This window comes from Dermacentor andersoni, chromosome 4, assembly GCF_023375885.2.
Source record: "Dermacentor andersoni chromosome 4, qqDerAnde1_hic_scaffold, whole genome shotgun sequence".
In the NCBI taxonomy this organism is placed as follows: Eukaryota; Metazoa; Arthropoda; class Arachnida; order Ixodida; family Ixodidae; genus Dermacentor; species Dermacentor andersoni.
Window position 1 is genome coordinate 80,291,570 of NC_092817.1, and position 13,419 is coordinate 80,304,988.

General features: G+C 43.3%; 1 protein-coding gene across 1 annotated transcript in view; it reads right to left on the reverse strand.

Moving 5' to 3' along the window:
- Positions 1-754: 754 nt before the first annotated feature.
- Positions 755-13,419, reverse strand: part of LOC126536794 (dachshund homolog 1-like) — a 36,531-nt gene continuing 23,866 nt past the window's right edge. The window contains exons 5-11 of the mRNA XM_055073951.2: positions 11,230-11,327; positions 9,941-10,057; positions 6,477-6,695; positions 4,029-4,112; positions 3,476-3,616; positions 2,851-2,916; positions 755-1,101 (exon numbers count right to left, since the gene is read on the reverse strand). Coding sequence (XP_054929926.1) covers positions 1,043-1,101; positions 2,851-2,916; positions 3,476-3,616; positions 4,029-4,112; positions 6,477-6,695; positions 9,941-10,057; positions 11,230-11,327 — 784 coding nt within the window. The 3' untranslated portion in view covers positions 755-1,042. The remainder of the gene's footprint in view (positions 1,102-2,850; positions 2,917-3,475; positions 3,617-4,028; positions 4,113-6,476; positions 6,696-9,940; positions 10,058-11,229; positions 11,328-13,419) is intronic.

A 13,419-nucleotide genomic window follows, 5' to 3' on the forward strand; every position in this document is an offset into this window, starting at 1 on the left:
CTCTTCATCACACCTCAGACTGTACAACGTGACCTAAAGGGAAAGAGAATACGTAATTTCTGCGTAGTTTGTATATAAAACTGACGCTCCTTTCGCGCTCGAGGTGAACGATTGCTCCGGTGCAGAATGACCACGATGAAAACGGCACTGTAGATGTTCTGAAATGTGATTCGAATTCGCACGTCAGTTGATGGTTGGCTGCTGTGCTCAAATGTATCCGGTAATGCTGGACTAGCCAAGATATGTAGAGACATGACGGAGCACTCTCGAGTAATTGCACATATGAGGTTTTCTGCTTTAACGTTTCCCTGTCGCGCTTCATTCTGTGTGTACAGTACATACGTGACGCGGACTCGCATGGCGCACGAGCTCAAGAAGGCTAACGCCAAACAGATTCTTGATCAACAGTTCCCGAGCAACCCACTTCAGTTTCAGGAGAACTTACGCGCCATGTAGCGGGGCTTGTATTGGATACTTAGTATTACAAATTATACGAGCAGGATGCTTTTGCTTTCCACTACCTCAAAATGCCAACACTACTCTGCGAGCCTTATTACTCAGTCTAAATGAAAGCTTGTGCTGTGAATTGGAAACTACTGACCGTGAATGCGTATCGCAATGTCAAGCATATTGTGACGAGGCGTGCTGAGCTATTGCGCTCTAAGCGGTCAAGTGCGCAGAAAAAAAAGAAAAGAAAAACAAGTTGCGCACCGCAGATCATGACAAATGTCACCGAAGTTACTAAGTGAGAAGATTTGAATCTGCAGCAAAGGCTATGCCATTTTATTGACAAACTACGAGGAAACAGAAGCGAGGACTTGCTGTTTTTTTTTCTTTTCTGGCGTACAACGACGAGAGGTCACCTGTACACACGTCCACGTCACTCTTCCAGTTCCTCCGCTATGTACGAACTTGGCTGCTTGACGCAAGGCGTCGTTACTAGCTTACCACGGAAGCAATGGCCGCTCCCGTCCCGCTAAGCGGAGGAGGAGGCGCCGCCACCGCCGTCCAGCGGCGAAAACCGCTCGGCGTCGCGACCGCGCTACCTCCCGGGGCTGCCGCACCGAGGTGGTTCCGGAGCGTAGACAGACATGGCGCAATCTGAGTACAGGCAGGGAGAGCGTGGGATGTTTGGTGAAAGACAGATAAGATGGATGATTAGATAACAAATAATAGAGCAAGTATACGAAATGAAGAGGAATAGTACAGACAGACAGACATACATTTTTATCAAAGGATAATCAGAGTTATGTTTCAAATAAGATAAAATTAATTTTATCTGATTACCATAGTTATATCTTATTAATAGGATAATTAATCTACATGACCTCAACAACTAGCTGATTATTAATTACTTAATTAATCAATTAGTTAATTAATTGATTGGTAGATCGATTGATTGATTGATTGATTGATTGATTGATTGATTGATTGATTGATTGATTGATTGATTGATTGATTGATTGATTGATTGATTGATTGATTGATTGATTGACAGTCCAACGAAAGGAGGGTGGCGAGATCAGATATAGAACTAGAGACTCTAGCCTGCTACCATGGGCAGGGCGTGCAACACGACATACAAGGCTAGTTAGCGCTTCGTGATAGCAAGTAGTGTGTGCGAACGTAGATAACGGAGATACCAGAAAGAACAATGTGGTTTGTGTGTCTAGTTCACATGAGTTGTCCGTCATCGCACTGTAATACTTTTTGCCGGCGAGAAGGATGATAAAATAGAAGAAGTACAGAAAGAAGACGGCCTGGAAGAGCAGCAGGTGGAAGGAGGGCGAATGAAGAGCAGTAACACTAGAAGTAGGATGAATTAGAAAAATAAGAGCAGGAGGAAGTAGAGGAGGAGGAGAAAGATGAATTAGAAAATGACGTGCAGGAACAAGACGATAAGGAGGGGAAAGAAGAAAATTTAGGAGGAGGAGCAGGAAAAGATGGAGAGGTGGAAGAGCAGAAAGAAGATGCAGTTGAAACTGATGAATTAGGAAAAGACAGCTGGAAGAAGATGATGAGGAGAAGGGAGCAGAGGGAGAGAGCAGTAAGAACAGCAGCAAGAAGAACACGAGAATGGGATTGAAGAGCAAAAAAGAAGAGGAGGAGGATGAATAAGCGAAGAAGGCGCAGGAAGACGTTTAAGAGTAAGAAAAACATGAGGAGGAGCAAGAAAAGGAGAAGGCATAAAGAAGGAGGAGAGGAGGAAGATGAACAGGAAGAAGAATGAGAGAAAGAAAAAGAATAGGAGGATGGCAGGGGGCTTGCCACGTATAAAAATGCTCATTAAGATAATGTTTCTTAGTAAAACGGAAGCAGTTAGGGCGGCAACCAAACCGCTAAAGACCTAGCAAGCGCACTTTGGCCATACGGCGTGTGCCAAGTGTCATTGCATTTTTTCTTTCTCTTCTTTCATTCCATGTAATGATTATGTAAGGCACGAGACGGGCGCCTTCTTTCCTAGCCCTATCATGAACACGTTTCCTTATCCGTCAAATAAATTTATGCTGTCAAACACTGCAATTTCCAAGACGAACAGTTGAGCTGTTGCTTGCACCGGTTGCATACGTACATTAGATTAAGCGAAACCACTGTTCGTATATATTCAGAGAAGTGCCGTACCACGCTTGATTTAGTCAGCGAATACGGAGATTATATTACTTTACATCACTGTATAACAGAGAATATTGTTTGGTGGCTTGTGTCACACAAAGTATTATCTAAAACTAAGTTTATGTGGGTATATGTCAAGGCGTGATCATTCGAGCTCAAATGAGCACGATTTGCATATTTGGATGCGTCGTTTGTGCTACAAGCATCGCGATGAAGGTTTTTTGGGCATTTACTTACCGTGCATCTTTTGTTCAGTGTCTAGCCTGAATTCCTGGTCCGAACCGTCCTTTGACTCCATGGATTCTGAGCGGGAATTGCGAGCAAAGGGACAACACTTCAATTCTGTAGTCTGATAACAACTGAACAAATAGCAAACCATAACTATCTCATAGTATTAAGTTCGTGTAAGGCTACTTCGAGGACAGCGCTTATCTTTTTGCAGGACAGACTCAAGTTAACTCTCATAGAGAGTGATCACGGCCTTGCAAAACGCGATTTCTTACGTTCATTGTGTATCAGTCTCGAATCTACAAAAAGAAACTTGCAGCATGCTAAATACCTTACGTTTGATGGAAACTAATCTTCTCATCCGATTGACATAATACTTGAATTTATTTTGGAAACTAATTATATTGTTGAAAACAGGACTGCGGTTACCTATCAAAAATGTGAATATGTTGGTGCTGGTGCTGTTTTTCTTTTTACCATGCTTAATGTGCTCGCATGTAGGATTGCTTTTAGGAACTATTAGAAGTAAATATTGCGAATACGATCAAGGAAGGTTCGCAGCGACGATATTAAAGTGCAAGCGATGGAAAGTGATAGCGAAGGCAGGCATCGTGAAGGCAGACCGTCCACTGACCGGCCACAAAGCGCACGGCGTCGGCCGAAGACTCGCGCAGGCTTTCCTCTGCCTTGAGCCTGCGCTTGATCTCGTTTTGGAGCTGCTCCTGAACCTTGCGTCGTGACCGTCGCTCTCTCCGCAGACGCCGCTGGTACAGCACTGAGAAATCGGGTGGAAAGCACGGGGTGCGGAATGTGAGCCGATTGCGCACTCAGCATTATGCTCAACACAATTGCGAGGTGGCAGTGGTCCTTTTTGGGAACCCACGAAGTAACTATAGTAACTATAGTATTAGGTGACAAAGCGCACGCACGCACGCACGCACGCACGCACGCACGCACGCACGCACGCACGCACGCATGCACACACACACACACACACACACACACACACACACACACACACACACACACACACACACACACACACACACACACACACACACACACACACACACACACACACACACACACACACACACACACACACGCGCGCATGCACATGCACGCTCATTATTAGAAACAAATTTTAAAGTTGTAGTGTAGCGGTAAATGTAGAATGGTCGCCTCACCTCGAAATTTCTGTTCCTCAGCAAGTTGCTTCTCCACCTTTTCTCGCAACTCTCGCTCACGCAGAATTTCCATTCCAAGCTCGGCTGTATGTACAACGGTTAAAAGAAAGTTACTTACATTTGAAACAGCTTGTCATTACTGGTCCTTGAAGCTTTTTATGTATAGCTTGATCATGACCCTTAAAATATTGATTTTTAGTGCTTGTAAAGGTGGCTCTGTTGTAGAATTGTAAGTGACGCAGTGATGCACGCTTTACAGGCAAAGCGTGGTTCGCGTAGTGATACCAGGGGGCGTAAGCGAGTTGAACAAAACGAATATTACTTGGCCCACTGGCTAAATTAGAAGCACTGTGAAACCCTGAATGTATGTAATAACAGTGCGCTGAAGCAAACACTGAAGGGACTCAGGTAGAAATGTGTGTTGAGAGAACGCACATTCTCAACACACAGTTTTCGACTCTGTGTTGAGAGAAGGGTAAGAAGGCCTGATTGCCATCACTGCAGCGCGCGTTGTAATAACGCTCTTGCAGCGTCAGAGAGCACTAACTTATTCTAATGAGACAATTAGCTAAAGTAATCACGGAATCACTAAGTTACTGTAAAAGAGGACGTTCCGTGAACAATATTGAATTGATTAGTTACGTGACATTAGCGAAAGGCTCACTATGCAATAGTTATGATGCAGAGAAACGCGGGGACTGAAATTCCGACTCGTGTTCAAAAAATATGGGTTGCGTTGGTTTAACCTAGAACAAAAAAGTGCTGAAGACGATAGCTTTGCTTGTATTTGCGCGTATTTTTTTCAACAGGAAATTCGCCGTTCAGCATGCTGAGCGCGCGCACATCGCACGCTTCGGATTGGAGGCATAAGTACCTCTCGTTCTGCTGGTATAATTGTTTAAGCATAGTTCTTGGTATTTACATGTGTCGTGCTGATGCCTTCTGTATGTGGTGTTAATATAAAAAAATACATTCTGGGGTTTTACGCGCCAAAACCACGATGTGATTATGATGCATGATTGATTAATTAATTGATTAATAATTCATAGATAATTATGTATTTAGTTTCTACATGTATTTGCCATTTGACGTTCAAATTACTATCGCGGTTCAGTGTCTATCGTGCGCACAGTGAACGCTGCGATGCACGGCTCGTGCTCAACGACATGCCTACGAGGTTACTGACGGACACTTTGACCATAAAATATGCAAAATTGCATTTTTTTTTATTTACTGAGATTTCTGATATGTTGAACCTTTTACGTTATTTGAACCAAATATTTTTTTTAAATGGAACTTAGATTGTACAGATTACCGCTTGTACAATATAGAGAGACATGCTCTCAGCAAAAACAAAAATCGGAGTTTTGAGTTTTGCCACTCATAATTATGAACTGATACGTTGAGGTCACTGCTGTCGCTAGGGTGTCAACCCCGAAACTCTTGTCCTATTTGCAAAAGTGAAAACTCCTGATGCAGTCGCATGTGCTAGAAATACTTGAGCAAAATTAGGTGTATTTTTCTCATGCCGAAATCATCGTGCGGGACAGCAGTCTATGGGATGGAGAGCTACGAAACTCGAAAGTCTACAAGAACCCCTGTCGGTGACCGCTACGCATCGTAGTGCACCGGCGAGGCCCATTATGGTGGTCCTACAGCCCTGTTGATGAACTAAGCGTCGTAGTGTAGACAAACCTATCAAACCATGGCGATATCTTGTGGCCCGTGAAACTATCAGTAGACCGGATGCCGTATTAAGTCTGCCTATTCTGCCGCAGTGAACAGGCAGACTTACTGCAATTGCACACAAAGGCCGGGTAATTAGCGCAGGCTTCGTTTGTTTCCTGATGGTGGTGCAATATTCAGGCACCGAGGCAATGGTTATCGAACTTTCGTTCAGTCAATGTTACCATCGGTAAGGGTAGTTCAAAGGCGCGCGCTTAGCTCGAGCAGGGAGTCTAGTGAAAACCAGGTGACAACCTAAAACTTGTAAGCAAAAGGAGTTTTCAGATAGATAGATACCCACCGCTGTGGCTTAGCGGCTATGGTGTTGCGCTGCTAAGCATGAGGTCGCGAGATCAAATCCCAGCCACGGCGGCAGCATTTCTATGGGGCGAAATGAGAAAACATCGGTGTCCTGTGCACTGGGGGCACGTTAAAGATCCCCTGGTGGTCAAAATTAATCCAGAATGCCCCCCCCCCCCCCCCCCCCCCACGGCGTGCCTCATCATCGAATCGTAGTTTTGACACGTAGAACCCCAGAATTCAAGATAGGTAGATAGATGGATAGATAGCGAGATGGATGGATAGATAGATAGATAGATAGATAGATAGATAGATAGATAGATAGATAGATAGATAGATAGATAGATAGATAGATAGATAGATAGATAGATAGATAGATAGATAGATAGATAGATAGATAGAAGTGGAAAAGAGGAGGCCCACCTTTTTCTAGGGACACCTGTCTGTCGTGATGCCTGGCACCGTCGGCGGCCACACGCAGCAGCGCCTGTATGTTCCTCAGAAGGGCCTCCATAGAGTACACGTCGTAGGCGCGGAGCAGAGCCGCCTCCTGCAGAGACTCCGGGAACCCCGCAATGGGTGGAGTGGCCTCACCGGGGCCCAGCAGCTCGTCGCGGCAGCAGCTGCCCTTACTAGAGTCACCTGCGACGCGCACCAAAAGCGAGAGTCAGCGACCGACTTTGTTGACACTTAAAATACCGGTAACGCAAGGTGCCAATGCTTCATTTGTCAAATTATGGCAAAAGAAAAGAACGAAATGAAATTAACGTTAGCAATGAAGCGGAATGAAAAATTAATGCGTTAGATGGAACCTAAGGAAGCAGGACCCTTCGCGCTAAAGATATGTCTCGAGCTGTGGCAACACAAAGTAATTACAAATAAAATAAAATGGATTTGACCAAGGTACACGTATGTTAGCGCAACCGTCTAAACTGAAGTATTTATCCTAGTTACCTATAATCCATTAAAGGGTTTCGGCTGGTGGCGGTCAATAACCGATAAATCAAATATTCCAAGCTGTGACAAGAGGTTGCTGAAACAGAAAGCACCCATGGTGACGATATGCTCATCGGCAAGCAACAACTGCAGACCATGTTGACAGCATACGATAGCGGTTGTTCTTGTTTGTGTGACTTCATAAATGGTTCGGCTGCACTAATATCTCGATATGAGCATTATGTGCTTCGCCCTTATCGTACTTCTTCTGATAAAATTGTCACACTCCCGTACCGTACAAGTTTTACCGCACCAACCTTTGTATGCGAAGCATGTAGGAGTTCAAACGCAAATACGCATCTCGCACTTCAGTAACAGCAGCAGCTTTCTTCGAAAAAGTGCAAAGGCGCTATCCTACCGGAACACGTGCTAATTTCTAAAGCTCTATTCACTCGACATATTGAATTGCTAATTCATTCCGTGGGCCAGCACGATGCAGCTCAGTGCCACCGAATCACGCTGCACACAACGGTGCAATGATGCTACCCAGAATACCTGGCCGCTGCGCAATTTGTTACAACTTAGCCATGTCGCGCTCGTCTGTGATATGAATCAGCTGTAGTGCCTGTCTTGTGAGTCTACCTTAAGCGATTAGCCGAAGGATATTCTTTTTTGCGCGAAGGTTGTTTACTGCCTTCGACATTGTTAGATCTGTTGTCATGGTTTTCATTTGATATCGAATGATTTCAACATAAAATAAATTACGTCGATTTGCTTGAGAAAAAAAAAACATAAACGAAATAATAATGCCCGGAAAACTCTCATTGACAACTGCAAAAACACTCGAATCAAGGATAATTTTGCCGTTGTCCACTATGTACTATATAGTCTTAGCGCCAACTACACAGAACTTAAATGAATGTGGCCTACATGGAAGCGGTTCTCATATCTTGTCGATTCGCTGTCAGCTTAATTTAGGGACGCCCTCGAGGAAAATAATTTTTTTTTGCACATATAGAAGCAGCTCAAACCCAACAACAAGAAATAACGAACATCCATGTCCGCCTCAGACCAGCTATATTGTAGTCTTTTATGTCAAACTGCACTTGATAAGTTACAGACCCATTCAAATAAATTCCGGGATTTTACGTGCCAAAACCACGATATGGCTATGAGGCACGCCGTAGTGGGGGACTCCGGATTAATTTAGACACCTGGGGTTCTTTAACGTGAACCGAATGCACCGCACACGGGCATTCTTGCTATTCGCCCCATCTAAATGTGGCCGCCGTGGTAGGGATCCGATCCCGCGAATAGGCACGTAATGCTTAGCAGAGCTTATTAAACTCGTACTTAGCAGTGAACATTAAACGACTTTAAACAGGCCCACTAAACGACTTGTAAAAATTCTAAACAGGTTCAATAAAGGATTTGTATCAGAGGTATTGTACGAATGTTACTCGAAGTCCACTGTAAGAAGTGACATTGTCAGGAAAAAACAGCTACGCTGCGGGTCAGGTTCTATTGAGAGCAGTATATATATATAAAAATAATAAATAAATAAATAAATAAATAAATAAATAAATAAATAAATAAATAAATAAATAAATAAATCCCTACTGGCCTTTAAAAGAACTTGTGTTCAGCATTAGCTTGACCCTTAAATAGTGCTCTCTAGCGCTTGTAAAGGTGGCTCTGCTGTAAAATTGGTAATAACGAAGTGATGCACGCTTTACAGGGGACTTTACCAGGGGACGTAAGCGGGCTGACCGATAGGATGTACCAATGAAATCTCTCTCTCTCTCTCTCTCTCTCTCTCTCTCTCTATATATATATATATATATATATATATATATATATATATATATATATATATATATATAGAGAGAGAGAGAGAGAGAGAGAGAGAGAGAGAGAGTCCTCGTCCGACATACTTGCGTTCACAATTACGCAAAGCTTCAGGGTTTTTTCAATGTAGGTAGTACACGTCTATCCCGGTAACTGCGCTCGTCGTGAAAATGTCTGCTCATCCCTTTTCTTCTTCGAAAGCGAGCCACCAAAGCATTTTTATCTCTTCGATGAAGTTGTCCCAAGTTGTGAGCGAGCACCCGTGTTTGTAGAACCACATAAGGGCAGTTCCGGCAAGGAAAAAGATAACGTTAGAGAGCTGCGCTGATGCTCTCCGTTCATTGTGGCGGCTGACCCTCTGGTAGTGTCTCAACCAGTCTTGGACGTCCTCATTCGCTTTGCCTGAGAATGTGTGCGCTTTTCGATGAGGTGTCCAGTAGCCAGCTGCCCTTGGGCGAATGCTTTCTTTCGCGGTTTCCTCGCGAACGTCGCCTCCGTACGAGTCTCTCATGTCAGCCCGGCCAACCGTTTGCTGCTTCGAAGGGGTAGTATAGCGTGGTCGTCCAGTGTGATGTACCCAGCACTCCCATCAAAGTCGTAACGAATGGGATGAGTTTATTTACAAGATGATAGATGGTTAGCGTAGAGCAAGGAACACGACGGTCATCCAAGATCAACAGGCAGCAGCCAGCTCTTCGCGCACACGTCTACTTTCTGTTCCTTCGGCTGTTCCATGCAGCGGGACAATATATATATATATATATATATATATATATATATATATATATACGTCACTATTGGCCCTTAAAGCATTTTGTGTATAGCTTTAGCTTGACCCTTAAACGGTGCTCTCTAGTGCGTGTAAAGGTGGCGCGCTACTGTAAAATTGTAAATAACGCAGTTATGCACGCTTTACAGGCAAAGCGTAGTTGATTGCGTAATTCTACCAGGGAACGTAAGCGGGCTGACCTATAGGATTGACCAATGAGACATATATTACATATATTTGAGTTATAGAGAGCCCCTGAATTCTCTCGAGAAACTCCGGGGATAACCAGAGATCAAAGCTTGATAAACACAGCTGTGGAAATTTGTAACGGTACCTTCGTCCGGGCTTTCGTCCCCTTGCGGCCCGGTTCTTCCGGACCCGTCACTTGTGGCCCCACGGTCTTGCGGCGGCAGGTTAGGGTGCTGGGCGGCCACCTCGAATGTGTAGCCGGCTGGAACACATGGTGTTTGTTTCTCAGCATGCCATTAATTAAGTGCAAACGTGATTTACATAACCACAACAAGCACAACTTTCAGGGATATAATCACACCGAATGCCAGGGGCTATCGAGTTTGCCTCTTGGAGCGTGATTGAAAAGGACTGATGAAATCTTCAGCTGTTTCAGAACGCTTTTGGTAGCGCTAAAGAGGCCGCGTAGGATATCAATTAAGCCTTCCTTTTTTCCTCATAGAAATAAGCGGGTTGTAATAGCAATTCTAATATCTAGTTATAGCTACCAAAGCGCCCTTATCTTTGTAAAGCTTTACCTTTGTATTACGTGGCTTTTGGAGCTGAGCCGGAGTGCCATAATATGACCAACCGAAGATGTTATGAGAAACACTGCTCGGCTACCAGAATGATTAGCAGCACAGAAAAGGAATCAAGGATCAAGGATCAATAAACACTATATCAAATCAGAAAAATCAAATAAAGAAAAATCAAGGATCAATAAACACTCAGTTGTCATTTAACAACAAAAAATTACCGTATCGTGCGGTAAAGAAAAAATGTTCATGTGTGCAGGTCAAATTATTCTGACTATTGCTAGCTGTCCTTTTTAACAGCATTCAACAAGTCTGCCTTCAATAGAGATATTTGTAAACTTCAAGTGAAACCGACAATGTAGGTTGGAGGTCAGACCGTCTCTCCTTATACTTCAGCTTCCCTCGGTCACGTTATAAAGGCACAATAGTGTGGCAAGTACGCATCGACTAAGACATTCGTATTCTAAATAAAGTAAATGTTCTTTAATTCACCGCACGAATATTCCCTCTATTCAAGCAGTCATGCCGTGCTTCCTTATTGATGCAGTCGTGCGATATCAACCACAGGGCGCAGTGCGAGACGGACGAGTTCGAGCACGTTGTCAGGTAATGTTACACTGTAGTGATATCCCTGTGGCTGATTTAGCAATACAACATTATGGCTGTTTTATTTTTATTTTTTCTTCAGTTGCGAAGCTTCGTTTCTGTGAAGCCCGTATGGACTTTTGTAGCTTAGTGCTACTTTCGAGTGGATGATTATTCCTTCCTTTCATGAAATTTCCTGCCCCTTGCAGGGTCCTGCAGGACTGACTGACTGAGTGACTTTCAACTTCCCGAAATCCCTGCGACCCCCACTCACTCCGACCATCTGCAGCAGTAGATTTGGCGTCAGCGTGTCCTTGTTCCATGGCCATATAGCAGCTGTCATCCATGACAAGTTCGGGTGGTCCCGTAGCACTGTCAGAGGAAAACACGGACATAAAGATTGACACGACAAGCTCTTACTGTTATGTATGTGGTGGCAGGATGACAGCCGGTAATCGAGAAACGGACGACCAACACCGGCACACTAACTACGCTCACTTTATTCTCTCTTTTAAAGGGAGATTTAAAAAAGAAAGCAAAGAGCATTCTGGCGCAAATAGACAATTCACCAAAGGAACATAAGAGGCATACGCAGGTGCTGGTGCAATAATGTTGCAGCTTACCAACTATCCCACGAATTAGTCGTATTGAAGGACGATTTATTTTCTCTGTGTTGATTTGGGATATAGATTTCTAGATGACGACTCCGCCCACCATCGGTCACCATAATTTCACTCTTTTAAAATGTTAACAAGTTTCTCTTCTTCGCCACGAGCGTTATAGCCAAAAGACAACTGAAGCGTGCAGCATGCCAAATTTTCCTCCGCGGTACAAAAATGGAAGTGAAATGTGCAATTTTTACCCGCTGACTCTTAAATACAGCTCTATACGAATCGCCGTGACAGGCATACATACTCTTCCTTTCTTGTGAGCATGTTGCCTTGTTTAAATTGCCTCCGTTCTGATTCTGTTTTTGTGTGTGTGCGTGTGCGTGTGTGTGCATAAAGTAGCCCAATCTCTTCGAGCAACGCGTGGTCTGGACATCTCGTTCCTCGACTGGTCTCACATTTTTCATATGAATCTAAGCGTGAACAATGCATTGAATGCAACGGGAGTTGTATCGATTTGTTGTTTCGGTGAAACAAACTTTTTTTCGAAGGGCCGAGCAACCGGACCGAATTTTGCATGGTTACGATTAGAAAAAACAATATTCTTGTTTTTTTTTGTTTGTTTGCCAGGTTGTTCAAGGGCTGTTCAAGCGGGGTTGTTCATTTAAGATAACCTTAATACAAAATATGAAATTGTATGTGGTTGCCAGATATACATAAGTGGACAAGAATGCCGGATATTGTCTTCTTTGTTAAATCAGGAATAATTAACTAAATCACTTGGGACTTATGACTACAACGCGCCTTTATCCTAAACACGAAACGGTGTCGTCTTCTGTTGATACAGTGTTCACGTTGCAAAATCCATGTCTTACATCCCAATTTAGTAATTGCCATATCATTTATTTATTTATTTATTTATTTATTTATTTATTTATTTATTTATTTATTTATTTATTTATTTATTAAAGTACTTTCTCACACAACCACGATTTATACCAAAAGATATCTACTTGTTAAAATGTAATGTGCTGTGGTATAATTTACCGTACCGCAGCGTGCTATAGTCCTGGGCAACTTTGAACACATAAGACGCTACATGTAGTAGCCGTTGTCAAGACTCAGCTTCTACCGGGTGTTCAAAATTAAGCTTTACGGCTTTCTTAAAGTTAGGCACTGGGAGGCACGTGAAGGCCACCTGTGCAAATAAGTTATGTGGCCAGGCGGACACAAAGTGAGATGATAAATATCTCTGTCAGCCTAATTAATTAAATTGAATAATTAACGTTTTGTTGACTGCACTAAGCGGGTATGTTTGTATTGAAAAGAGGCAGTCGTGTTTATACACAGAATCAGTTGGAAGAATTCTTCTAGGATATCTGTGCTCCTAGATATCCGACTCCAATTTTTAATCGTCGTTCTCATGATTACGCATGCAAGAGAGGGAGGATCGGCGCAAAGCTCCTCCCTCATGTGACAAGTCTGTTGCATACGGCGTTCAGTCTGACAGCGGGGCGGAGGCATTGGTAAGGATGATAACTGTCCCCCTTCCCCTCTCATATATATATATATATATATATATATATAGGGTGCCCCAGCTAACTTGGACTAAGATTTTGAAGATACCCAAAAGCTCTAGAGAAATCGTACCGACTGCATAGTAGCCGTAGTCGTATGTACTTACGGTCAGCATTCTTCATCACGAATTATTACTTAATTAATTACTTTTAATTAGTGACCCTTTTTAATTATTGCTTGAATCGCAAGCATATCAATTACAAAGTTGTACGGCACCTAAAATAACCTCCGAATAAAGCATTTGTTTAATGCTCAGCTTTGTCTCGTTGGTCCTGCCG